This window comes from Ixodes scapularis, unplaced genomic scaffold, assembly GCF_016920785.2.
Source record: "Ixodes scapularis isolate PalLabHiFi unplaced genomic scaffold, ASM1692078v2 PGA_scaffold1__304_contigs__length_218370807, whole genome shotgun sequence".
Classification (NCBI taxonomy): Eukaryota; Metazoa; Arthropoda; class Arachnida; order Ixodida; family Ixodidae; genus Ixodes; species Ixodes scapularis.
The window spans coordinates 132457460-132485130 of NW_024609846.1; the positions used below are offsets into that span (position 1 = coordinate 132457460).

The window sequence follows — 27671 nt, forward strand, 5'->3', positions numbered from 1 at the left end:
ATGTCGCCCGCTTGTATTACAGAAACATAAGCTTCACTGCAGGAGCTCCCAGTCGTTCTGAGCTCCGTCAATTAAAAATGCTGTACCGGTCATATGGCTTCAGTATTCCTCCTTCGGGAATCTGGAATTCTCACCTTTGAAGAAAAGCTAACTGGGACCTGCTGGCTCTTAGGCTGTGGAAACTGCCAGAAAGATTTGCGATTAGCTGCGTCCAAGTATCAATTTCTTTGACCAGCCACCTACAGCACACTAAGCCCAATAAATTCAAAATTACATGTGCGTGACATAATATGCCTCTTGTGACAAAACTGGGCACACGTTTTGTCGCCTACAGCAACACTGAAGCCAGACAGACAACAGGTACGGCACCTTTAATTGACGGAGCTCAGAACGAGTAGGGACGCTTTCACTGAAGCTTGTTTTGCTGCAATACACACGTGTATTGCAGCAAAACAAGCTTCAGTGAAAGCGTCCCCAGTCGTTCTGTCAATTAAATATGCCGTACCGCTTCTCTGGCTTCAGTATTGCTGCTTCAGAGCAATCTAGAAAATCTAGAATCCTCACCTTTGAACGAGAACGAACTGGCGCCGGCTGGCTTGTGGGCCATGGAAACTGCAAGAGAGGTTTGCGATTAGTTACGTCCAAGTAACAATTTTTTTGGGTAGCCACCTACAGCACACTCAAAATTACATGCACGGGACACAGATGCCTCATGCGACGGAACTCCCTTCATCCTTGTTTTCTGTTAACTCTGCTCACCTTCACCACTCGCCTCCAATTTCTGCGCTACTTCTTTAATCTCAATTCCCTGGTTCCCAAAGGCCATGCCATGGCTTGCGCCAGTCACGGATCTGTCAGCCCTGCGACTGGCGCTATTGTGGCAAAGGCGCCACAGCACCTGACGCTTGATGTGCTCTTTCAATATTTTGAGCATGGCTCAAAACAGGTGGATGGGTGTCTGGTATGACCTTTGCTTATTTGCGGATCGTTCCGAATCAGAGGGTAGGCGCTTCTGCGACCTGGGCGCATGCTCGGTATTTTACAATAGTTGAAACCGAACTCTGCAGGAATCTTGAAACATAACAAACATAATGTGCACGCCAAAAGGCATAGCAAATGAAACACACACCATCTATCTATTTTCGTTTCTTGTCCGCAAGAAGCTGTCGTATATGTAGCCTCCCTTGCTTAAGCCGTTCCTCCCTAGTGTCCCGGTCGGGTCTCGTCCTGATGAATCGTCGGTGGAGACCTGAGGAGCGGTCAACATCAGATTAGACCTTTTTGAGACAGAACCATATACTTGCTGAGAGGAAGTGCACCCAAACGAATCTCAGGCATGTCATTTATAGTGCGTTTTAAATTGAGACGAATGATGTAAAATGAGACGTCAATACTGACGCACCCCTTTTGCGAACCCAAAATTTTGAAGGCCTTGTCCCCCTCGCTAGGGGGACAAGGCACATGAATCCCGGCATGTGGATGAAATTTTTACCTTAACATCCCGACTCAATGCCCATCTCTGAATATTCGACCACCACACTTTTAGAAAAAAAAATATTTTTTTTAGAAAACACCGAATTATCTACCACCCCTACAAACGCCTGAACCAAGCATACTCGTACCGTGGCTTGTTTGCTCAGTGCCGCCCCCGAGTTAATTCGGGCTGACAAAGTTGTTTTGTTTTTTTTTCAAATGGAACCCACATTCTTAGTTTCGGTTTTACTTGTAGAGGCAGGTGGATACTTTTGTAAAGCTTCCTCCCTATGCACTTCCGAGTCAACATTTTTGCAATGGCCAACCCCCGGGCTTTGATTTTGCGCTCCTTGATGAATGCTGAAACTCATATAGGCGGGCTATAGCTCGCCTTGAAAATACTTGCTTTTGGTGGCCGAGAACAAACTCGTGTTCCTGATTGGCAGCCACTTGCTGCCAAGAATTGCTGCACATATCCTAAAGATTAGTCTAACACAGATGCTTTGGCCGGACAGAGACACAAAAGCCTGAAACAAGGCCACTATACAGACAGGAAATAGAGTGTCTGTGAGGAATGAAACGCACAACTCAGATAGGCGTGAATCACTCACCTTGAAAACACTTGCCATGCGCGGCAAAGAGCAAACTTCTGGCCTTGATTGGCTGGTGCTTGCCACCAAGACCTGCATGTATAAGAAAGAACCTGGTCTTAGTCAAACTTGGGTGTTTTTGCAGAAGAGAGACAACAAAATACTAATGCAAGACCACTACACATAAGTTATGGCATTCAAGAGGAATGAAATACAAAACTCATAGGCGGGCAATAGCTCACCTTGAAAATACTTGCTCTCGGTGGCCGAGGACAAACTCGTGTTCCTGATTGGAAGCCATTTGCTGCGAAGAATACCTGTAGATATCCTAAAGAACCCAGTCTTAGTGTAACAGATGCTTTGGCCGGACAGAATACAAAAGTCTGATACAAACCACAAAAAGCAGGAAATAGTGTCTGCGAGAGATGAAAAAAGACCCAAGTGGAGAGGCTCGTTCTGTTTCATGTTAGTCAAATAGTGTAGCTCATTTTGCTAAAACGATGCATATTTGCTAAAAAAAAGTATCTATATTTTGCCCCATTTAGCAGAGTTTACTGCCAAGGGTACCTGCACACCAGAATAAGTCAGAATTAGTCAGTTTTTTTTTTTTTCTTCTTTTGATGAGCGACAACAGAATCCTAAACAGATGATGAAACAAAATATGAACACAGCAAGACAGGCTAGTTTGCCTTCATGCAAGCACAGTGCCTCGGCCAACCAAATGAGGTTCTATTCTTTATCACTTGTCATATTTGGTGGGAATAGTAAAGTAAATGAAAATAAGGCAATCTCTCTTGCAGCCGACAGCTGCAAACAAAATTCATATACCTCAATGAACGACCTGGAAATAAAATTGGGTGGTGGCCAAGTGGTTTAAGGTGTCGAATTTCAAACTTACAGACTGTAGTTTTGGTTTAAGTCCTCCTGGTGTATATTTTTATCCTTATAACTATATTTACATTGTTTTTTTTGTATTTTTGAGGCACAACTACTTAATTTATACGCTAATTCACCTTTAGAAGCGTTTTAATTACACTCCATGCCTTTCTAGTGCTCGTAATTGATTCTTGGTGAAAGCGGTCTTAAATTTTTCTTTTCTTGCTGTCGCTGCTGCTTGCTTTCTCACCTTTAGAATGCTGACAACTCGACACAAAAGTAATGAAAAATGTGTTTAAAATGTCATGAAGATCAGCATTTCCAAGCTGTACCCCTGCTTCATGCCCCGACCATGCCACCATACCATAGCTGAGTGCAGTGACAAATGGTCCCAGGTTTGTCACCCAACCGTTTTTTGGGCTTACGGTGTGGCGCGACTCATGAAGCACCTATGCTTCGCGATGGAGCCAGTGAGCGAGGTGTGACACACTAGAGCTGTGCAAGCCACAGCTTTACTGCCTGCAAAGCGTGGGAAGATCCCTCTCCCTTTGCAGAGCTGGCATTAGCTCACCGAGAAGCTATTGCAAGCACTAGAAAGCCACAGAGTGTGAATAAAAGCGCTTCTGAAAATGAATTAGTGTGTAAATTATGCATCTATAATGTTAAAACTTAAAAAAAGTATATATGTATATATATATATCTATTTAAATACTAAAAAAGGCAAAAAAGAAAAAAAAATGTTTCCAGGTGGGCTTGCCCCCAGAGCTCCACGGCCCTTGAATTCAGTTCCCTAAAGCCCGCTTCAGACGGAACAATTTCGCCCAGCAACTTCATGTCGCAACACCAGCAACACGGGCCGCCCGCGTTCACATGCAGCAAACGAATTGCTACGACTTGCCATCATCATCATGAAATTTTATTTTTCTTACAGTATTTAGACACACAGTTATATCCTAAAAACATGTTTTTATATCTTTAAATTTGGCTGAGAATACTTACTCGTCTTTTTGAAACAGTTTATTTTCAAAAATGATCCATTTCAAACCAGAACTAAGTCCTCAGTTCTCATCATCACGACCACAGGGGTGTCACGTGAAAATATTGCATTCCTGATTGGCTGCTGCCGCTTCAAACATCTCCGAGTAGTCAGAGTTGCTCGTCCGCTTCGAGCCGGACCCAATCTCAGCAATTCATGTCGATGTACGGAAAACTAGGGAACAACCCGCCAGCAGCCCCAAAATTGCTGGAAAGGTTGCCCCGTCTGAAGCGATCCTATACTCTGTTTCATACATAGAGTGCAACACAGTCAAAGCTAGCGCACCGGTTTGCATTGCTGACCGTGCCTACGTTCGCCCCATAAGATAGTGCGTCCCCTGCAGAAAAATTTTAAAAAGTCGGAAAATGTGAATCCTCGGGGCTAGTAACTGATATTGGCGTTATGATTTCAACGGAGCACAAATGTTTTTCAAGAAAAAGGAGAAGATAATGTAAACCACCTTAAATTGTTTTCGTGTTCATCCGTGTGGCAGCCGCTGGTTTTGAGAAGATGGCGTCTTACGCAGCAAGCTCAAGTACCTTTCCTGCTCGGATGTTTTCGAAGATTCGTTATGCGAAAATCTTGAAAGAGTGCAAGCAGATGATCGCCAATGTGTACGGGAGTGTAAGAACACATTCCCCGGAGAATTCGGTCGTGAAGTCCTGGAGACGGCCAGTAACAACACTGGAGTGTGCCCTGTACTGTCGCGAAGTGCAAGGCACAGTGCCTATCTGGCAAGGTGGCATCCCCGAAGCAAAGACCTCGCAGCAAGAAAGTTTCGAGCACGGGGACCGTCAAGCATGACGAGTTCACACAGAACGCCATTCGCCTGAAGGTGCATTGCAAGTGCTCCGAGAGGGAGATTCCTACCCTTGACAGCTATTTCAAAATAAACTGTACAGGCCACAACTATTGTCGTTAATGTTTTATTATAAATTTTGGGACAAGGCCGCTATCAGGGCGATTCCTCATTCCACGCTGCACGAAAGAAAAATATAACTCTGTGCTGGAGGCAAATAACACTTGCAAAGCGGCAGACCAGATGGTAGAAATCTGGCCTCTCGGCGACTTATAAATAAAAATCAAGAAGGAGGAACTGAAATATGCACTTCGTCAATGCGCACAATCTTGCAGAAAAAGAATGTCTAAAAAAGAAAAAAAAAAAAATCTTTGCGCGTAAAATGGGTTTGAACCACGGCCACCGAGACGTCAATATCGCCAGAGCAGCGCCTTCTACCACTCGTCCACGAAACGCGCGGAGTAACACTTTTTCTATTTTTTCATGCGCACCACTTTAGTACCTTTGACAGCGTTGCACGCTGAGTATGAAACAGAGTATAAGACACCCTATTGTCTGGTACAGAGACCATTTATGAACGCTTGGGTGTTTAAACGATGTACTACACATTTTACAAAAAGAAAAAAAAAAATTGGGTGTTTAAACGTTGTACTACCCTTTTTTCAATAGAAAAAAGCAACAATAAAAAAATAACACATTTCAGAAGAAAAAGTTAAGGAAACGGAATGTACCATTATGTTCAGTGAAGTTTGGTGACAAGACTCGGGACTCGAGCAGGAATGCAGTCATCCTTGGTGTGACCCCATGAGACGGTCTTGCTGCCTTTACTGGGGTTTATCTAACTGAGGTACCTGTACGAAAAGTAGAACACATGTGCATAACACTCATTATTCACAAGAAAATTTGTCAATGTCCAAAATGACCCATGAAGAAAATTATGCGAGGAATTTTCAGGCTGCGTTGGCCGAGTCACCTCTCGTGGCCAATGTTTCATAGCAACTTTAATTGTTGTGAACAGTTATAGCGTATATTACGAACAAAGTGCAATTTGGTTTTGTAGGAAACTATAACACACAAAACGACACTTGTATGCAGTATGTTGAGGTACCTCTAAACAAACTCCAGGGTTTCATGGCGCCTCCTTCAGATACCTGATGTTGAACATGAAATATGTGCACCAAGGAGTGAGCAAACAGCGACTTCAGATTTGTCTCTAACACCAGCGACATGTCGACAAGGAGTGCAACGTGTAGAAGGTCGTCTAGAAGTGTGCCAAGATGAAAAAGCAAGATGTAACGATATCAGAATAAGATCACACCAACGAGGCACCAGTGTGGTGAGACAATCTACGATGTAGAGACAGTAATCGGGAGTCAACCGACGTACGGCCGCGATTTACTTTGCAACGACTAAAATGAAACATGGCAAAAAAAAATTTTTGAAAATAAAAAAACGCGTTTTTGTTTTTCTTTGTTTTTTTTTACTTTATTTGTTGAGCGCAGCCGGTAGCAGAGCAGTTGGGCGGCGTCACGAAAATCTGACAGACTCGCTAGCTTTTCTCAACTTCGTACGGCGCCAGTCGGCACCACAGATGAATGGTCGGCACTCTTAGTCTACCAGGGAAGAAAAAAGTACGAGCTCAGAGCCCAGCGTCGATCGCGACTTTCGTAAAGAGAAGCTCCGGTAACACTTCGGCGACTCGTGAGCGTTAAACAACGCCTCTTCGAACGAGCCCACGAATCCAACACGTCGAACGGTTTGCGCCGGGAAGCACGCGGGGAGCCAGGGGGCTGGAGGTTGAATATCCGAAAGAGACGAGGCGCTGGTTTCTACGTCTATTTCGCACATGAGATAACAAGCCGAGTGATAGCTAGCCGAGTGTAAACACTGACTGACGTTACATCAGAGTACACGCAGTCGAAATGACGTCTGCAACAGAGCACAGCCAGACGCTTTCAGCAGGGGACGCATGCGTTCAAATAAGCTGCGATTTCAAAACACCATGTCTCCCTTCTGTCCTTCAGTGTTCACTTTGATCTGTGTATACCAAAGCACTCAATGCTGCAAGTAATAAAGTCGTCTATACGTACCTTTCGAAGCGATTGAAAGTGCGTTGGTTTCATTTGGAACCCACAAGCAAAGTGTGCGACGAACTTGACGAGCTGTTATCCGTCGGTTCCGCCGGGTTGGCGCGGTCGCGGTCGTTGCGCAATGGCGGCGCAATCTCGGCGGCTCGCTCAGCCGCTTGTCTGGCAGCGCATGCGCGCAGGCGCGCCGGCTCGCCTCCCTTCGGAGTTCGAACGTGGTTCGAACTGCCTCCGAAGCTCGAGCGCTCGAGCTTTCGCGCGCGCGGGTTGACGATGGAAACTTTTCTCGTAAAACAAGTCTGTAACGTATCGTTTGATGGCGCAAATGCACGTATTTTTCCCGTCGTTTTTTACAGTGTGTGAATCTTGCGAAACGGGCGACGAAGAGTGGTGGGTGAAATGTGCTCGCGTGTGGTTGTGGATTTTGTGTACGACGTAGGATTACCCAGAAAGGTGGGTCAATATCGATAAATGTGCGGGTAAGAAGCACGTGACCTGTCAAGCCCATTAATCCTCATTATTTTATCGTGCGAACTGACATTGTCACGTATCGCGTTCGATTTGGGTTCCAACATCGGTAACCTAACTTTTGTTGCATTAAAACTGCAATAAACATTTGTTTGAAAACGATCACTCCAACGAGCACGTCGTTATTGGGCTTTCTCATTGAAAGGTAGGTCGCGGGTGTCCCAGCTAGTTATTCTGAATGGTTTGGTGGTTGTCTAGCATTTCAAGCGCTCGAGGCTGTGTGTACTGTGTGCGTACGTACTCTTGCGCTTTCGATCAATGTGAATGTGTTTGCAACGCGGAACGTTTGTGTTCTGTGTGTATCCCCCTCCAATATCGTTCTCTCTCGTATTGCCGTATGGTAACTCCTGCTGTTCTACAATATCATTCACGCGATGTCGTATTGTGGGCGTACCGATATCCACGTGTTGCTTCACGGGCGATCAATACTGTGTTACGTATCCTCTTAGTCCGCGGTATATGCCGACGTAATTCATGTTGGTAACTTGGAATTCGTTCTGAGATTTATCCACGCGATATTGTATTCTGCTTTGGGCCCGTGATCGACGACCGATATTTATATATCGTGTGGCCGCACAGTATGTCCATGTCGGTCACCAATATGCACGCGGTGTCGTATTCTATTCCAATAACCGTAAGTTCTGTCGGGATATTGTGCTTCGATATAGTGTTGTATACCAATAACCGCAAGTTATATCGGGATATTGTGCTCCAATATCCTGTTGTATACCAATAACCGCATACAATATCGGGATATTGTGCTCCGATATGAATTCCCATCGTGCGTATTGGGTTAATCGGATAACAATAAGTTTTTATTGGTTTCCATCAACTTCATTGGAATACAATATTTCCAATAAGCCGAGTTCATATTGGCCTTTTTCAATAGGGTTCCAATGAAACGCTGGATGTCCACAAGTCTTTCTTGAACAATGCAAGCGGGGAAGGAACCATACAATCGTATCGTATTGGGGGACATTCTACAGAGTTTTTTTTCTATGTTTTACAGATTTTTTTTAAAAAAGCCGTAAAAGCTACATTTACGCGGTCTGTGCACGTGAGTTATATGGCCAGGGCGGCATAGTATAAAAGGCTAATTTGTAATGATCCGTCGGCTTATTACAGAGATGTGCCAGACTTCTTTCAGAAAACTAGATGGAGGTTCATTCTATCGTAGTTTTATCCCGCGAATCTGAATATCCCGTTCGTTTTCCTCAAAGATATATCTAAACGTGAGAAAACACAAAAAACATCCCACCAACAGTGACATCGTAAGAAGACCTTTCGGCCGCCAAGCGTGTGTCGCTTAAGGGCCGCGCGTCCAATCGCAAGTTTTCTAGGTATATTCTCCGGCACTGGCACCAGTCGTGACACATTTTTCTGCCCTTTTAAAAAATAGCATGTGCGTGCATAGCTTTGATAGGCGCTGAAGATGCGTGAACAAAGATTTTGAAAGCTGCTGTTGTGACGTCGCTCTCTAGGGAGGTGCTTTCACAGCGCTTTAAAAATGACTATGGAGCCTTGATTAATTAAATTAGCAAATAATTTCGATATTTGAGATTCTGGAGGTCGAATGAAGAAGATTTAAAAGTGTTTTGTCAAATACAAAACTGCTTCAGCCTCTCTCTAAGTATAGTATGTTCGTGAAATTTTTAATCAGTGAAAATAGACCCATGGTTCCAATTAGAAACCTGCTAAGCATCATCAAAACACACTAAATCAATTTTCTTTGTAAAGATATAAGACGAGTAGCATTTTATGGCGTTATAAAAAAATGGTCAATTTGGACGCATTTCCAGACTTCGGTTTCTTACCAGAGCGCATCTTTGCACCTGCGGTCCAGCTGCCCGGTGACCGCAGTGCGGAGCCGCCCCCTCGCCTCCCTCGGAGGATGAAGGGAAGCTAGGCGCATGTGTGTTGCGTGTCTATGCCCCTGGGGAACAGGACCGTGGGCGCAGAGATGAGCTCTGATAAGAAACTGAAACCTAGAAACTCGTCCAAATAAAGCTTTTTACAGAATGCATAAAACGCTACCCCTGAATTATATCCTTCTAAAAAAAACTTGATTTTGTGGTTTTCAATGACTCGGCAAGTTTCTAATTAAAACCATATTTTCATTTTCACTAATTAAAAAGTTGATTAACAAATTGTATTTAATTATCTGACTGATCGTTACGACTAGGTCCCTATACTACGTATGCCTGGCCGTATAACTCGCCTGCACAAACCGCATTAATATAGCTTTCACGACCTTTCTAAACATATATGTAAAGCTTAAAACTAAATCGCCCTGTGCAACAGTGAAAAGGCGAAACCAACACGCTGGAGCCATATGGCTCCACCATGCTGGTATCGCCTTTTTGCTGGTATAGGATGTCCCATATTACGTTATGCATGTATGGTTCCGTCCGCCTACATGGTTCCGCCTATATCCACTACGCTGGTATAGGATGTCCCATAATACGACACGCTTGTATGGTTCCGCCCACCTGTATCGTTCCGCATTATTCCACTATACTGGAGCCGCCTTTTTCGCTTGTATAGGATGTCCCATATTACGGTTACGCTTGTATGAGCCTTTTCCGTCATCTTTCCATCATCGAGATTTTCCAACAGGGGTCCCCTGGTGGTCGCGGTTCATCTTCACTTTCTCTCAATGGCAGTCTGCTCAACGCGTCTGCGTTTTGGTTGTGTTTTCCTGCTCTGTAGACGAGTTCGTAGTCGTATGCAGCTAATTTCACACACCATCGTGTCATGCGCGGTGACAGAACAGCTGGCACTGGAGCTTTCGGACCCATAATCCCAAGCAAAGGCTGATGGTCGGTGGTTACTGTCACGTGACGTCCGGCAAGATATCGGTGGAAACGTTGCATGGCAAACACAATCGCAAGTCCTTCTCGATACAATTGCGAATAGTTCTTTTCCGCTTCTCCCAAGGTTCTCGAGGTAAACATGATGGGAGCTTCGTTTCCGTCTTTGTCTAGCTGCGCTAAAACCGCTCCAACGCCATACGGTGACGCGTCGCATGATACCACCAAGCCTTTCTTCTCGTCATAATGTGCTAAAACCGTTTCCTGGGTAATGGCTTCTTTCAATTGTTGAAAGGCTTCCCGGTGCTTTTTGTCCCATTTCCAGGGAGCGTCTTTTTCGAGGAGAGCGTAGAGCTCCTTTGCAATGGCTGCCCGATTAGGTATAAATCGGTCATAGAATGCCAACAGGCCGAGAAATGACTGTAAAGTTGTGCGATTAGTTGGCTCAGGCATCTCCTTGATGGCTTTGAGCTTATCGTCGGTAGCATGAATGCCTGCCGCATCAATGATGTGTCCGAGGTACCGCACTCGATCAACTGCGAAACGACACTTCTCCCTTTTGAGACGAAGGCCTGCTTGGGAAAGTCGTGATAGTACCGTACTGAGCCTTTCCAGATGTTGCGATGGTGTTGATGCGCTGATAATTACGTCGTCTAAGTATATTCCGATTCCAGGAATTCCTGCTAGCACTGTCTCCATAAATCGTTGAAAAATCGCCGGAGCTGCTGAAATACCGAAAGGCATCCTCTTGACCCTAAAAAGTCCCTTTGTGGTGTTGATGGTCAACACGTTTGCAGTCTCAGCAGTCAGGCTCAGTTGTTGATAGGCCTGAGTGAGATCCAGAGTTGAAAACACTGATCCGCCCTGGAGATTCGCTAGTATCTCGGAAATCGTAGGCATTGGGTACACCGCTGTCCTTGCTTCTTTATTTACCGTGCTACGGTAATCTCTACACAACCTGATAGTGCCATCTTTCTTCCGTACGACTACGACTGGCGTGGCCCACTCCGAGTGTTGAGTTGGTTCGAGGATGCCCTGATTTTGGAGCATCTGAATTTCGGCCTCCACTGCTGTCCGCATCGCGAACGGCACCGGTCGTGCCTTGAGAAAATGTGGCTTGGCATCTTCTTTCAACTCCAGGTGCACAGGTGGGCCATTGTGTCCGGTGATCTTGCAGTCGAAAACGTTGTCGTGTGTGCTTAGAACCCTTGCAACGTTGTCGTTGGCACCCACGTTGTGTATTCCGCTCACTCGGATTCTTAGTGCGCTGAACCAGTTCCTTCCTAGCAGGTTGCATCCCCTTCCTTGCGTCACTAACAGAGGTAGTACGTAGTCCTTGGACTTGTGTCGTACCTGGACATCGGCTGTGCCGAGCACTTCCACTCCTTCGCCTGACCAGGTGTGTAGGGTCACATCTTCTTGGTCTAGCCTCGGAGGGTGTTTTGGCCACATCTGACGATATGTTTCCTCGCTGATGATGGTGCAGGCCGCTCCCGAGTCCACCTCAAAATCCATGACTCGATTTTCAATCTTGAGCTTGATCATGAACTTGGGTGATGTACTTGATGCTCGCACAGCATTAAGCTCGTATAGATCTGCCGAAGTTCCAGGGGAATCATCCTCGGTTTCAGATGCATGATCTTCTTTTTCGATGATATGTGTGGAGCGCGGGTATTTCTTGAGTCCTGTCCTCGCGAAGCAAGCCTTTTCAATGTGGCCCGTTTTGTGACAGAAGTTACATCGCGCGTTACGGAATCGGCAGGAAGCAGCTGCATGCTGTTCCTGGCACCTGTAACATCTGGTCGATTCGGATGTTCTCTTTTCCTTGATGTCTCTTTTTTAAGTGGTGTCTTCTCTTTCCGGATTTCGTGAATTTCGGACTTCTCTGCTTTCAGATCCTTTTGATGCTGTGCGGCGCTCTCTGTCCGCAGCGCCATGTCGTGCGCCTTCTGAAAAGTCAGGTTTACTTCTGCAAACAGTCGCTGTTGTAAATGTTCGTCGCGCAGGCCGCACAGAAAACGATCCCTCAACATTACCTCGAGAGGCAGCAACGTTGGGTTCAGCTGTGGCTGTCGAGCAGGAGATTGTGCTTCGCCTGCGGAACCTGCGTTGCTGGTGCTAGCTGTGACCGCCGCTGGGGTTGCCGTCAGAACTCCGAAATTGCAGTCGGCAAAAGCTTCTTTAAAGCTGCGACATAGCTCGATATCGACTCGCCCACCTGCTGGTCTCTTCGCTGAAATCTCGTCCTGCTGAAAAGCTCCGACGGCCGCGGGTCGTAGTGTTTCTTCAATGTCGCCATGAGCTCGTCGAAACTGACCTCACCAGGAGTCTTTGGTGCCACGAGCGCTTGTACCACTTCGTAGGTTTTTGCTCCGCAAAGGGTCAGCAGTAAAGCCCTCTTCTTTGTAGGCTCCAGCACTCCGTTTGCTTCGCAGTAGAATCCAAGTCGCTCTGCCCAAGACGGCCACGCTGTTCCATCAAATTCTTCCAGCTTGCCCTGGGTAGCCATCGTTCACTCGCCCTTGTGGTGTCCGTTCACCGACCTCGTCGCCAAAAGTGTGATGTATCGCGAGTAAGACCCAGCTGCAGCCGTTAGTCGCTCGACTCGTTCGTTTTTAATCATGGCTCCCGACTGACCGAGACCCGTGCTCTTTCAAACCGCGCGCTCTCAGCACGCGGGGACCGCGCGCTTCCCAACATGTCCCGCCATCTGCTATAGCATAAGCAGATACATCACAGGGGCGTCGGTCTGTCGTTTGCCATTGGTCGGTCTTTCTTGACGTAGCTTGTGCTTGGCGGACGTGCACCCGATCTTTCTGGCGTCGGGGATACTGCGGCCAGGGAGGTTCATGTCGGGGGATCGGAATGTATGGACGAGGGCTGGTGGTGTTCGTGGGACTATTGCGGCGTAACTTACAGCTGACTCCTCCGGGGCGGATACGGTAGCAGGAGCCTCAGGCTGTAAGTCTCGGTAAACTTCCTCCTGGACGACTTCGGGGAGGGGGAAAGAGGACAAGCGATCAGCAGCGGGTAGCATTTGACGATGCCCAGGACGATCTTTCGAAGGCCGTTGACACCGCCGGTGTTCAGGTCCAGCCGGGAAGAGGCGACTGTTGAAGGAGCAGGCACGCAACCGTATCGGTAGTAATGGCTTACTCGGACCGACAGTGCGCGCTCTATGTTTATGAATTTAGTCACAAAGCCGTCGACGCTTGTCTGGGGATTGCAGACGCAGTGATGTGATTGCTGCGCCAATTGCGCCAAACTGCGCCAAGAGGCAAACCCTGCTACATCATGCTACATTTTGCCAAAATATGGGTAATCTGCTCCAAGCCTGCGCCAAAAGACCGATTTTGTTTGTGTTTCAAATCGAAACTAAACTGAGTACCGTAATTGAGCATGCGTGAGCTAGGTGGCGCAAGCGGCAGCCCGACAAAAAGTACCCTGTATCAATCGTCCATCCGGTCTTGCATAGTTTTTCCCGCCGTCTCTCGTTTCACGCTCTCGTCGTGTCTCATGTGTCTCGTCTCGCGTCTTTTCAATAAAAAAGAAGGAAAAAAAATCAACGATACACGCGGGCATGTGTGGACGCTTCAGTCGTTGCACAGACTGCTCCAAGTACTTTTTGACTCTGGCTCGCGATGTCTTGAATCAATGCGCTCAGGTTCTTATTTTTCTGTGTGTTTAGCTTGTACCTCGCCTGCCGGCCTGGCAAGCACGTGCCGCTGGACTGTTTTTTGTGGTATGCTGGACAATTACACCTTTCATACAATTTTGGGAACCAGTTGGCGACGGAGCAGAGTGGCATGGTGTCTGTTTCGATCGAACAGCCATCTCCACTCCCGCGACGAAGCACGTGCAATTGCATGCCTGCCGAAGTTGCCCTCATGTGCATGCGAACATGACTAGAGTGCCTTCATACACACGCGCGCTTTTGCTTGAGTGGTGACATCTCAGCCATTTTACAGCCCTACCGTTTTTTTATGCATTTGAAGCGCGCGCAATCTGGTGTCACTTAGCTCAAGCGCGTAGCTTTGGCTAATGCATAGACGCCATTTTACTGCCCAAGTCACGCACCGAGTGCGCGAGAGCGTCACGCGCTGGCACATTCAGGGCAACAATGGATGTCTTCACCCTGAGGCAAACAGACATGTAGGCACCCTAAACATGACTGCACGACAGAGGCACCAGCCGGGAAGATTGCAACCCATTGTTTTACGTTTGCTTACTTTTGACGAAAATCTGGCACGTCGGGAACCAGTAAAACGGTGGCAAGCGGTTTTTCGGAGTTGCTCGGCAACGCCCACAGCACTGTACACTTGTGGGATGTCTCAATGTCTCTTTGGAGACATTGAAAGTGGACATTCATTACTAGCCGAAGCCAAAGCGAGGCTTGAAGCAGCCTTGCAGAAATTTTCGAAAAGCAAAAAGAAAAGCACCCGCTAGTCTGGATGCACCTTTGTCTTGTACTGCAGTATAGTTACGTGTTTCATCAGTCGGAGACTGCTTCCATTTATTATATTATATATAACTACGGTAGTCAACTTAATGCTGTGATATTTACTATATAGTAAGCTGGTTATTTTCAAATAAATTTTATTAAGTGCAGTTTGGTTCTTATTTACCTATAACGGTACATATACATGTAGAATTTAAATGAAGCATGGCAAAATGTGTTATGCCTTTGGCATTTCAGTTACATGTTGAGAGACTCCCAGGTGGTCTAACTTGACCGTAACTTGTTTATTGCGGCGACCGAAGTGCCCTTCGTTCGTCCAGCACCTAAAACGAATATGTTTATTTTCCTAAGAATATCTGCTTTAAAAGCCTCTTTTGCTGCTCCGAAGCACTGTTTTGGACGCTCCCAAAGCCACTTCTGCTGCTCCAATACACTCTTTTGCTTGCTCCAAAGGCCACTTTTCCTGCTCCAAAACACCGTTTTGGCTGCTCCAAAAGGTGCTCCAAAACGGCTTACGCCAATCACATCACTGCAGACGAGGCCTCCGAAAATTACATCCTTCACACCAAGCATGAGGGCGCAAAGTTTCTTCTCCTTGGCGCCCTCCGGATTGGATCGCACACTTAGGCGCCGGACGTCTCCAACAAAGCTGGTCACACTTTCTTTGGGACCCTGCACCCTTGTTTAGAGAACGTCCTCCGCTCGCTGTCGACCGGGGCGATTGATGAATGTCCACTTCGATTCGGTGGAGCAGGACTCTCATATATTGAAGGAGGCTTCGTGGTTTTTAAACCAGTGCCTCGGAGTGGCTTCAAGCGAGAAGTAGAGGTTGTGGAGGCACTGGTCAGTCGTCCATCCGTTGTGGCGGGCTACACGTTCATAGTATTGCAGCTAATCCTCGATGTCCTTGTTGACGTCACCGTAGAAAGGCGTCGGAGTCCGGCGTGCGACGGGCAGGCATACGACGGCGGCGGCGGCCGGAGTCTGCAACGACAGGTTGTCCACCGTCCGCCTCGTTGGCTACTTGGTCCTGGGTGACAGAATTCCGGATTCCGGGAGTAGGTTTTGGGTGCGGCGGCTTCCTCGGGTGTCTGCGGATGATCCTCTTGAGCGGGTGATCGGGCTTGCACTGCGAGACCTCGGAGGGGTACGCTTCATGAGCTGCGTTACCCCGCACCTCCACCAAAAAATGTCACGAATGAAAAATGATGAGGCGGCTGGTACACTCTAAGAAAAAGTGAGCACCCCCCCTAGTCATCATGCGTTTTGACGGCTGTAACTACCCCACAGGCTTACTTAACTACCCACTGGGCTCGAGCCATTGAGTGTTACCACCCTGTTGGCAAGTGACAAGCATGGGGTAGTCACATTTTATAAACTCTTGAATTGAACATTCAAGTGAATGCAGTCGTTCAATAGTAAAAGTCACTTCAAAAATCTCAAAAGTACTTGAAACTTGTTTTCTTTGTGCGTCGGTTACCATTTATTCAATTTTGAACCGGTCGAAACAGGCGTGTGGCTCGGTTCGCCTAAACTGGCAGAAAACAAACATGTTAAAGAGTACAGGCAACCTTGGTAGGCACCCACTAAAACCCGAGGCAAATAAAAAGTATCGCGGTTGTCCGTTTTGGTTCCGTCGCGGGTTTTACCATGTACTGCTAGTAAACAGCTGGTAGCTGGCGTCGTGCTCAAGGAATTTAACCAAATCTCTAGAAAAGCACAGTAAGCTACGCACAGGCGTGAATTGACTGGAATGTTCCCCGGATGAGATATTCTTGTCGCCTTTTATTGTGCGGTTCAGTAAAGAGCGTGCTCTCTTTAAAGGTGTGATCAGTGAGCTCTGCGTGCAGGTCAGTTACAAATGGCCTCCTCGGTTCCGCCGAACTTCCACGCCTGTCATACCCATGTTTTTTGTTTTTTTTTTGCTTTCAAGTGCAGTGAAGTATGAAGCATTGAACACCACGACTGAGGCCGGACAGGACGAACGTACACAGATATCTGGGATCATGCCCGTGTATTTCAGTATTTCTTTGTCTTGGGATATATGATTCACCTTCACTGTCTCATTTGGCACATTTCATCGAGTATACTCGATAAAAAATGCTTCAAACAAAAATGCTTCAAACAAGTGTGTGTCATCCAAGGTGGAGTACCTTGAAGGGGACTAGGATTTCAGGCCTTTCGGCACGCGTTCCTGTTGTGTATTTAATCTTTACATAATATATACATTACAGCATACAGCGGGCACAACCGACCGGGTTGGGGCCAGAGCAGTCGAACGTCTCGTGAATGTGCGCGTGCACCAGTTCACCGGTATCCCTGGATATCCTCGGTTGCCAACACACAACATCCCTCCCCCCTAGGTCACATAGTCCTTTAGGTAGTCGGGACGTCGCCGTTGTCGCTGGGGACGATTTGACTGTTCTTGCGCAGGCGCTGAAGTTGGCAACACTGTTTGGTGCCTCGGTTCATGGGGTGAAGCAGGTGAACGTTGTGGGGAAGCTGGAGGTGTTGCCACTGGGGTTGACTCCTCAGGGAAGTCCGCTTGACTCGTAGATGGTGGGCACTCTTCCACCGATTCATTCCTAAGCGATGGCTCGCTTGGTAAGGAGAGCTGCTGAGGTGACAGCTCTGTCGTAGGCTCCTCCTCGTCCAGGTATGTGCTCCACTCCTGTCTCCGGATTTGGTCCACGTGCCGCCTCCAGAAACGACCGTCGATGGTGCGAACCTTGTAAGACACCGGACCGGTGATCTCAGTGATGATACCGGGTAGCCACTTGGGGCCTGCTAAATAATTGCGGATGAAGACTGGTTCTCGCGGCTCGAATTCGCGTACACCTTGTCTTCCCCGCAGCGCTTGTTCCTCTTGCTTGTCCACCATCTCTGCTTGTAGGTCTGGGTGAAGCCGGTCCAGTGCAGTACGGAGTCTCCGACCCATCAACAATTCCGCCGGACTCTTTCCGGTCGTTGAGTGCGGGAGATTATGCTGACTCAAAAGAAATCGGGCCCACTTGGTGGCCATGTCGCCTCCTTCCATGCGCCTGAGGACTTGTTTAGTTTCTTGGACCATGCGCTCCACTTGGCCATTTGACGATGGATGATATGGCGCCACCTTAACGTGCCGGATCTGGTTTCTCTGCAAAAATTCTTCAAATTCTTGTGAGACGAACGCGGTCCCATTGTCCGAGACTATAGTGTCGGGAACACCGTGTGTTGCGAACAGCACTCGCAGCCTTTGACACACTGCTGCTGACGACATGGATGCTATCTGGATGACTTCCAGCCATTTCGAATGCGCATCCACCACCAGAAGAAAAACCTTTCCTTGGAAGGGTCCTGCAAAATCGATGTGGATTCGGGACCATGGGTTTCTGGCAAATTCCCACGGATGCAGTCTTGCACGTGCAGGTTGCGGCCTTGTCTCCTGGCAGGGCAGGCAGGTTCGGACCTTCCTTTCAATATCTTGGTCGATACCCGGCCACCAAACTGTGCTTCTGGCAAGCGCCTTCATGCGGACGATCCCGGGATGCGTGGTATGCAGCAGCTCCAAAACCTGGTCTCTCGCTTGCTCTGGAATGATGACTCTACATCCCCACAGCAGGCATCCCCGATACTCCGACAACTCGTGCTGCCGTCGAACAAATGGCTTGAACTCGTCCGGCAGCCTGCCTTGAGGCCATCCAACCCCCGTCCAATGTCGAACTCTGGACAAGGTTGGGTCGTTCCGGGTGCATCGGGCAATCTTCTGGGCATCCCACGGAATCTCCGGCGCAGTCTCCAGCATCCGGACTTCAAAAAGTTTCTCGTCAGTTGAGCTGTCTTCCACAGTTAGAGGCAGTCGACTCAGTGCATCCGCGTTCCTGAGCTGATGAGCAGGCCTGTACTCCAGCTCGTAGTCGTAAGCCGACAACATTAACGACCATCGCAACATCCTCGGCGACAGCACTTGAGGCATCGGTTTTGCGTGATGCAAGAGTCCCAGGAGAGGTTTGTGATCGGTCACGATCCGAAAATGCCGACCGTAGATGAACTTGTGGAACTTTCGTATTCCAAAACCTATCGCCAGAGCTTCCCGGTCTGTCTGTGCGTAGTTCCTTTCGGCAGCTGTCATAGTTCGAGAGCCATAGGCTACCGGTACCTCCCGGCCTTCGCTATCAACGTGGCTGAGTACCACCCCAAGTCCGTACGGAGAGGCATCACATGCCATGACTAGTGGCTGGTGGACACTGTAATGGGCAAGGACGTCCGAAGACTGCAGTAGCTGCTTGGCCCGCAGAAAAGCCTCTGCTTCCTGCGTAGTCCATCTCCACTTATGGCCGTTGTCGAGCAGCCTGTACAAGGGCTCCAAAGTGTGTGCCGCTCCCCGTAGGAACCTGTTGTAGAAGTTGAGTGCCCCTAGGAACGCTTGCAACTCCTTCTTGCATTTTGGCTCGGGTGCCCCATGGATAGCCTTGACCTTGTCGTCTGTCCGCTGTATTCCTGCCTTGCTGACCTTGTATCCTAGGAATACAACTTCATCCACTCCAAAAACGCACTTGTCCCTTTTTAGCCGGACACCGTCGTCTTGAATTCTTTGAAGCACAGCTTGCAGACGGGTGTTGTGCTCGGCTTCATCTTTACCGCCTACCAGGATGTCATCGAGAAAAACTTGCACCCCTTCCAGCCCTTGCAGCAGCTCTTCCATGTACCTCTGAAAAATAGCGACTGCAACGGCTACTCCGAACTGTAGGCGCGTGACACGGAAAAGTCCACGGTGTGTGGTGATGGTGAGAAGGTCAGCTGTCTCACTGTCAACTGTCAGCTGCAGGTACGCTTGGTCTAAATCAAGCTTGGAAAACCTTGCACAGCCTGCCAGCTTCTCGAAAAGTTCCTCAGGTGTGGGTAGGGGGTAGCTTTCCCAACGGACCACAGGGTTTACCGTACTCTTGTAGTCGCCACAGATTCGCACTGTGCCATCCTTTTTTACCACAGGTACTATTGGAGTCGCCCAACTGGAATGTCGGACCGGTTCCAAAATGCCTTGCCTGATGAGCTTGTCCAAGGCTTCATCCACTTTTGGTAGTAAGGCAAAGGGAACTGGACGCGGTTTGAAAAACTTGGGCTGGGCAGTCGGTTCCACTTCGACTCGAACTGGTGGTCCTTTGCTCTTGCCTAGACCTGGTTGGAAAACGTCGGCGTGACGACTCAGCACTACTGCGCTGGACGGGCTCTGATTGTTCGTTGCTTCTTCCAGCTGATTGACTCTCAGCTCAATCCCAAGAGCCTTGAACCAGTCTCGGCCAAGCAAGCCTACGCCTGCTCCCTTGATCACGACGAGACGCAGTCGTTTTTGACGCCCTTTATAGGTGACTTGGACCATCACGGAGCCCAGCACCTTCAATTCCTGCTGGTTGTACGTGCGAAGACGTAGTTCACACGGTCGCAGCTTGTGCTTGGACAACCGCAGCTGACGCATAGTTCTCTCGTTGATCACGGAGCACACCGCTCCTGAGTCGACTTCCATCTCGAGAGGGTTCCCGTTCACTCCTACGACCACGCGGATAGCAGGTTCCTCGGCAGTCATTTGGAAGATGCCGAAAACATCCGCTGTTTCACTGTCGCGCCGCCGGCCGTTCTGGCGGCTGCCACCTGTAGGCCTAGGCGTCGGTGAGGACTGTTTCGCTTTTCGTCGACAAACTTTCACGATATGGCCCCGCTGCTTGCAAAAGTGGCACTGTGCGTGTCGAAAACGACACTCGTCTGGTGCGTGTGACCCTCCACAGCGAAAACACTTGCCAGCGTCTTGCTGTGACTTCGACGCAGTCCTTTCTCTTGCTGCCTCGGCATTAGGCTTAGCTCTCGGAGCCATTTGCTTACCAACACGACGCACATCGCTGCTCTCTGCGGGCGCCCCCCTGATCTTTTCTGTCTGGTGGTGGGCGTACTCTGCTGCTATCGCCTTCTCTTTGGCCACCGCGAAGGTTAGTTCCGGCTCGGAGAGAAGCCGTCGCTGAAGGGACTCTTCCCGGAGGCCGCAGACTAACCTGTCTCGGAGCATGTCGTCCAACGTTGGCCCGAAAGCGCAGTGCTCCGACAGCCGACGAAGCTCGGCGATGTAGTCGGCGATACTTTCTCCTCGACGCTGGTCGCGCTTCCCGAACTGGAAACGCTGAACAATGGCGGACGGCCTCGGGTTGAAGTGGGCCGCCAGTCGCGAGACGATGTCGTCGTAGCTCGTCTCGGAAGGTAGAGCCGGTGAGCAGAGTGAACGAACGATGGCGTACGTTGCCGCCCCGCAGACCGTGCACAGGATTGCACGCTTCTTCTCGGCTGACTTGATCTCATTTGCGATAAAGTAGAACTCAAGTCTTTCGTGGTACAGTGGCCATGTTGCACCGGTGCTCGGTGCGAACTCTTCGATGCCGCCGAATGCCGGCGCCGCTGATGCCTTTGCTTCTGCCATGGCGCCGTGAACGGCGCTCTAGAAGGTCTTCCGCCGCAGGTTGACTCCACTTCGTCGCCAATGTTGTGTATTTAATCTTTACATAATATATACATTACAGCATACAGCGGGCACAACCGACCGGGTTGGGGCCAGAGCAGTCGAGCGTCTCGTGAATGTGCGCGTGCACCAGTTCACCGGCATCCCTGGATATCCTCGGTTGCCAACACACAACAGTTCCTTTTACCATTATAAAAGATTCCAAGTAAATTTCCAAAAATAAGGCGTTGGTAAACATACACGTGCTACTTTCGGTTTAGATTTAGTACTGCTGGAGACGCCAGCAGGTGCAGCGCAGAGAACTATGTTCTCGGCGTTCTTTGATGCTTGAGGCCGGTTCAGACACTTGCGTTTGAATGCGTTTGACAGCGTTACGTCGAGAACCGAAAGCGACTCACCGGCACATTTGTGCTTCGTATGAAGCGTGGAATCCAAATCAAGGAATCGTCTTGGCACGCGATATAAGCAGCAGGGATGTCCTGGTTTCTCGCTGCCGCAACGCAGTCAAACGCAACTGTCTGAACCAGGCTTCAGATCATTTAGCATACGTAGTTCGCGTTCGCTGTAGGTGAAGGCTCGGGCCCGAAAACGGCAATTCTGCATTGTCCTCTTGGCGGGAGCGCGAGCGCATAAAACGCATGTTTGAAAGACACGCGTTGAGCAGAGAGAAAAAGGAAGAAGACGTGCTTCGAATAGGTCTGCGCTCTTTTCGTCTCTCTTATTTGTGGCTATATTTTAATAGTATCAACCCTCTACACGTTTTTCTTTGAGCCTATACAAGTGCGAAGCCTGCCTCCAACTGTATGCGGGCAGGTGTGCCGGTCGGCTGGGGATTATTCCTCGGCTTTCCTGAAACGACTCCGCTATGTCCACCAGAACTCCCTCACTAACGGCAAGTCAAAGAGCTGCAACCGACCGATACAGTGTGAGTTCCTCGATATGCGGTACATCTCTCGCAAAATCGGAGTACGAAGCTTCCGCTGCTGACTTGGCAGAAGACCTCGCAGCTGGTCAACATTCAAATACCAACGTATTGAATGCCGAAGAGTCACAACTCTGTGACATGGAGCTCAACGACGACGAAGAAGGCTGGCAGACCAAAGGAGCTAAAAAACGCAAGAAGACTGACTCAAACTCAAGCAAAAGCACGGATACAGTTACCCACTCGCCGAAAGTGACAGAAGGGCTGACTGTCATCTTTGTATCAACGCTTGAAAATCAGCTCATCGCAACACTCAGCAGCCTTAAACTGTCAATTGCTTTGGAACAAATGTGCCCGGAGTGCATTCTTGAAGTCCGTCCTAACAAAAGACTCAACCTTATTGCAGTAGACACACGCAATGGCCAGACGACTCGAACGCTCCTTGCCTGCTCCGAGCTTTGCGGAATGAAGGTCAGAGCATATGAGCCAGTTCCGCGACACTACGCCGTCGGAGTGATCACAGACGTTGATCCTGCGCTTTCTGAAGTAGAGATCGAACAGAACGTGAGATCTCCGGAAGGTCGAGTGGCAAGATTGCGACGACTTGGCAAGAGCACAGCAGTGAAGCTGTCCTTCTCTACAACAACACTGCCAAGTTATGTTTACCTAGGCCATGTCCGTCACCCAGCCTCTCTATTCAAGGAACGCCCCATACAGTGCCGAAAGTGTTGCGCGTATGGACATCGAGAAGCGACTTGCAAGCGACCTTCTATTTGTAGCCGCTGCGGAGACTTACATCAGAGCAACACCGAGTGTTTGGCACAAGAAAAGTGTGTCAACTGTGGTCAACCTCACGCTGCCACTTCTTCATCCTGCCCTAAATGGAAGAAAGAAAGCGAGACTCGCAATTACGCACGTCAAAATGCCGTTGATTTTCGTGCTGCAAGGACAGCTGTCCAACAGTCTAAGACAGCCAACGCAAATCAACATGGTCAGCCCCCTCCAAGCCCACCGAAAAGAAGGAATGATCCTATGAAGGAGCCTAATGTCAGTGCTGTGGATTACGCTGCAGCACTTCAGCGAAAAGGCAAAACGACAAAGGGAGAATCTCAGTTGAACAACCACCACACCTGCACTGTGGAATCAAAAGCCGACACTGTCAGTCCAGCATTGAATGTGACGCCTGCACTGAAGCCGCAGCCTCCTCCCAGCCCGAGTGCTGAACCCACAGCTAAATCTGCTTGGGAATGCTGGATTCCACTTCTTCAGAAGGCAACCCGCATGGCTTGCGCTTTTCTATCTACTGTGGAATCGCAGTGGGCACGACTTCTCCTCTCATTCCTTAACATGATTCTTCCACTTATGGAGTCATAGTAAAGGGAGGGAAAGCCAACAGGCCGTGTCAACGAATCCGGAACCCCAAATTCCCATCAATTCTCCAATGGAACGTGAACGGCCTTCGTACACGCATTCCTGAACTTCGGCAAATTCTGCAGCAGAGAACCATAGATGTAGTTGCACTTCAAGAAACCAACATCCTGCACGGTGAGGTACGACTCTCTCCATATGTTTTCTACAATTCCACCACAATTGACTCAAAGACTAGGTCTAGAGTTTCACTTTTGGTGAGATCAAGCCTCCATCAAAGCGTCCTGGACCTTTCAGATCTCTGCTCATTAACGGCAGAGTATGCGGGAGTGACAGTAAGGCTCGGCACGCAAGACACCACAATAGTTTCCATTTACGTAGCCCCCGGGGGCACATGGGACCCTGATGTGTTGCACCAAATTCAACAGAGAGCTAAAGGTGAACTTTTATTAGCTGGAGATTTCAACGCACACAACATCAACTGGGGTGATAGCCGAACCAACAGAAGGGGAAGATGCCTGGAAGATACCATTGCGGCCCTGAACCTCACAACTCTAAACAGCGGAGCAACCACATTTATCCGTAAAGGGGTCAGAAAAAGCGTCCTTGATCTCACATTTGCATCGCCTGCGATCAAAGTGTCGTGGGCAATACAACCAGACACATGGGGTAGCGACCATGTTCCTATCGTTATAGCCTCGCCGAACGCAAGTGCAGTCGCCACCAGAACATGCAAAGTAGTCAACTGGGACCTTTACCGTGAATACATGGCAGCATCGGTAACTGCGGCTGACGCTAACGCTGCAGACCTACCTGCCATCATTGAAAACTGCATTCGACGAGCGACCCGACTGGTGAAGGTTCCCATCACGCGACCCGTCCCGGACCTAGAGTTTCTGAACCTCCGAGCGGCGCGGAGACAAGCCCAACGACGGGCTATGCACACAGATACAGAATACGACTGGGCACGTTACAAAAAAATAGATGTGGCGTTCAGGAGGCACACAAAAAAATTGCAGCGCTATCAGTGGGCTCAAAAATGTATTTCCTTCGGGAATCCGAGGGGAACCGCGCAAGCTTGGCGGTTAGTTGGCGCGTTGGCAGCTGCGAAGGTCCCTCGTCACCCAATTGCAGCACTCGCCATTAGGAACGACAAAACCATGACTGAAACGGCAGAACTGCTAGCTGATGAATTTGCGTGCCCCCTTCCTACACCAGCCGTGGTTTTACCCCAAGAGCTGATAGGCACTTCCATTTCTGAAGCATTCACAGCAGATGACGACTTCACCATCTTTGAACTGCAGTATGCGCTCCGACATTGCAAACGCCGAAGTGCACCCGGGCCAGACGGAATCACGTATCAAGCATTGAAAAACATAGACCAAGCTCATCATCCACGACTTTTAGAGACACTCAACTCAATATGGAGAACAGGCATTCTGCCTATGACCTGGCTAGAATCTATCGTAATTCCAGTTTTGAAATGCGGTAAGCCAAGCCACTCCCCCTCATTCTATAGACCTGTGTCCCTGACAAGCTGCTTGGGAAAACTACTTGAGCGCCTGGTCTTGAGACGCCTGACATGGCACCTAGAGCAATCACATGCGATGCCACACCAGCTGTCAGGATTTCGTGCCAAGAGGTGTTAAGCAGACGCAATGGGCGACTTGGCATCTGCACTCGAAGAGGCAAAAGCACACCGCAACATGCTTCACTGTGTGTTTTTAGACATAAAACGAGCATTTGATACACTTCCGCATAATGTTATCCTCCAGCGCCTCAGACAGCTCGGAGTAAAAGGGAAAATGCTCGAATATATTAAGGCATTTCTCTCTGGTAGAACGATTCGGGTCAGGGTCCCGGGAGCACTTAGCAGTCCACGTACTGTGACTCAGGGCGTTCCTCAGGGAAGTGTCCTTAGTCCTTTACTTTTCAATGTGGCCATCGCAACGCTTCCAAGCTCACTTCGCCAGCAGGGACCGTTCCATGTGCAGATATCCATCTATGCAGATGATGTGGCTCTTTGGTGCACTGGCCCAACTCGAAGGGCAAGGAAGATTCGTTGTCAACTCCAAGAGGCACTCGATACAATCTGCAATGTCATCGAAAAACTCGGACTGACACTTTCCCATGAGAAAACAGCAGCCCTGCTTTACCGTCCGAGAGGACGCCCCCCCCGAACGAGCGCTGCAACTCAAGATGGCTGGGATGTCAGTCAAGAGGGTGAGAACACACAGATATCTTGGACTGTTGTTAGATGATCGGGTAACCTGGAGACCAGAAGTCCGCAAAGTTCTCTCCAAGTGCCGCAGCCTTCTCGGAGTTCTGCGCTGCCTCCGCGGCCATACCTGGGGAACACCACAGCACGCCCTCCTTCAGTTATATAAAGGTTTAATCCTTTCCCGCCTACATTATACTCTGCCACTACTCAACATCGGACCAGCACAACAACGTGACGTTGAAACATTTCACCGTGTAGCACTAAGGATGTGCGTTGGGCTGCCGCGATACGCGGGAAACGTTGCCACACTCATTGCTGCTGAAGAATGGCCTGTTTTCCTCCAGGCTGATGAGCGCGCCTGCCGTCACCTTGCACGAATTCATGGTGTGTCCTCTGGGAGTACACTACTCTCACACGTCCTTGATCGCCCGAACTCCCGCTTTGGCTACTTGGCAAGACAGTTCGAAGATCTTATAGGACCACCCGGACATATCCCTCCACCCCCGCAGCCTCATCTAGAAGTACCACTGATGATAAGTGAAACCCTCCCTTACATGCATAGCAAGGCGAGTGTTTCTGGGACAATTTCTCGCCTTTTGACTCAGGAACTACTCTACACAGAGTATATTGAATGGCTGCATGTATACACCGACGGCTCCACTAGTCCGGCGACAGGAACTACTACGACAGCAGTCTTCATCCCAACTCACAACGTCTGCATTGCAGACAGACTGAACTTCGCCACAACATCCACTACTGCGGAGCTGGTGGCCATTTGGCGGGCTTTGGAGCTGCTAGTGCGAAGTGGAACACCAGGGAGAGCAGTCATTCTCACAGATTCGAAATCTGCTCTTCAACTTCTCCGGAACCCCGAGACTGGCACTCCATTGACTGCAACAACTGTAGCATCTGCCAGGTCAGCTGAAAGAAAGGGTTGGCAACTCGCTTTTTAGTGGTGTCCTGCACATACTGGAATTGCGGGAAATGAGAAAGCGGATGCTCTCGCTACTGAAGCCCATGGACTTGAGACCCCAACCATTTCCCTTCGCCGGTACAACGAAGCATGGCGATTTATACGAAATTTCTACCAAAAGCGCCACCCACACCGAGAGACGGCTGAAGGACGGCCCCCTCCAGCAATCCCCCGCAAGCTGTCAAGAGAACAAGCATCAATGTTACATCGGCTAAGGGCAAACTGCGCAAACACAAGATCAACTTTGCACAAACTTCAACGAGTCAATAGTCCTGATTGTCTACACTGTGGAGCCCTAGAGGACATTGAACACGTGCTACTAGTGTGCACAGAGTACGAAGAAGAGCGTAAAACCTTGTTTCAACGCTACACTTTCAATGGACTTCCTTCCTCCACCACTCGGGAACTCCTCATCCCAGAAGCCCCACGTCGGCTAGTCCAGAGGGCTTACAAAGACCTCTTGGATTTCTTGAGTGAGACTGGTTTGGCAGACCGTCTATGACCTAATACCACACACTGCAAACAGCAAGGTTGTTAAATTGAAACCCACACTTGTGCCAAAGCCCCATCACATTATTGGACTGGTTTCCAAATTTCCACACTATCTCTTTTAGCCACCTACGGCTCCTCCCCCTTCCCCAAGCCGGGTAGCGACTCGCCCCGTACAGGAGGCCAACATCTCTCCCGGCTTTCCCTTTCCTTCTCTGGACCTCACAAAAAGAAGAAGAAGAAGAAAGCGTTGAGCAGAAACAATTGTAGCGAAAAGAAGAAAACTGAAACAACGCTTCGGGGAAGACCGGCGGACGAGCTTCGCTAGAATCACCTGCGCGCCCTCAGTGTACTCAACATTTGATCAACCGCCGCTGAAGTGGCTGAAGTCATTCGGATATGTAAAAAGAAAAAATAAAATGCATCAGCGTGTCTAGAAAGTTGTGATTGCAGAAATTGGTTTCGATAATTAATGCAATTAAGTAAACAGGCTTCTGTATACTTGAAGTGTAGGCAAGCGAGAAAACGAAACTGATCAAAACGTGACGTATAGCGACAA

General features: G+C 49.0%; 1 protein-coding gene across 1 annotated transcript in view; it reads right to left on the bottom strand.

The window, feature by feature from the left end:
* LOC121835828 (uncharacterized protein K02A2.6-like) overlaps positions 1-19087 on the bottom strand; it is a 52712-nt gene extending 33625 nt beyond the window's left edge. Inside the window, exon 1 of the mRNA XM_042290335.1 lies at positions 17260-19087. Within this exon, the coding sequence (XP_042146269.1) occupies positions 17260-18865 (1606 nt within the window). The 5' untranslated portion in view covers positions 18866-19087. The remainder of the gene's footprint in view (positions 1-17259) is intronic.
* Between the last annotated feature and the right edge of the window lie 8584 nt (positions 19088-27671).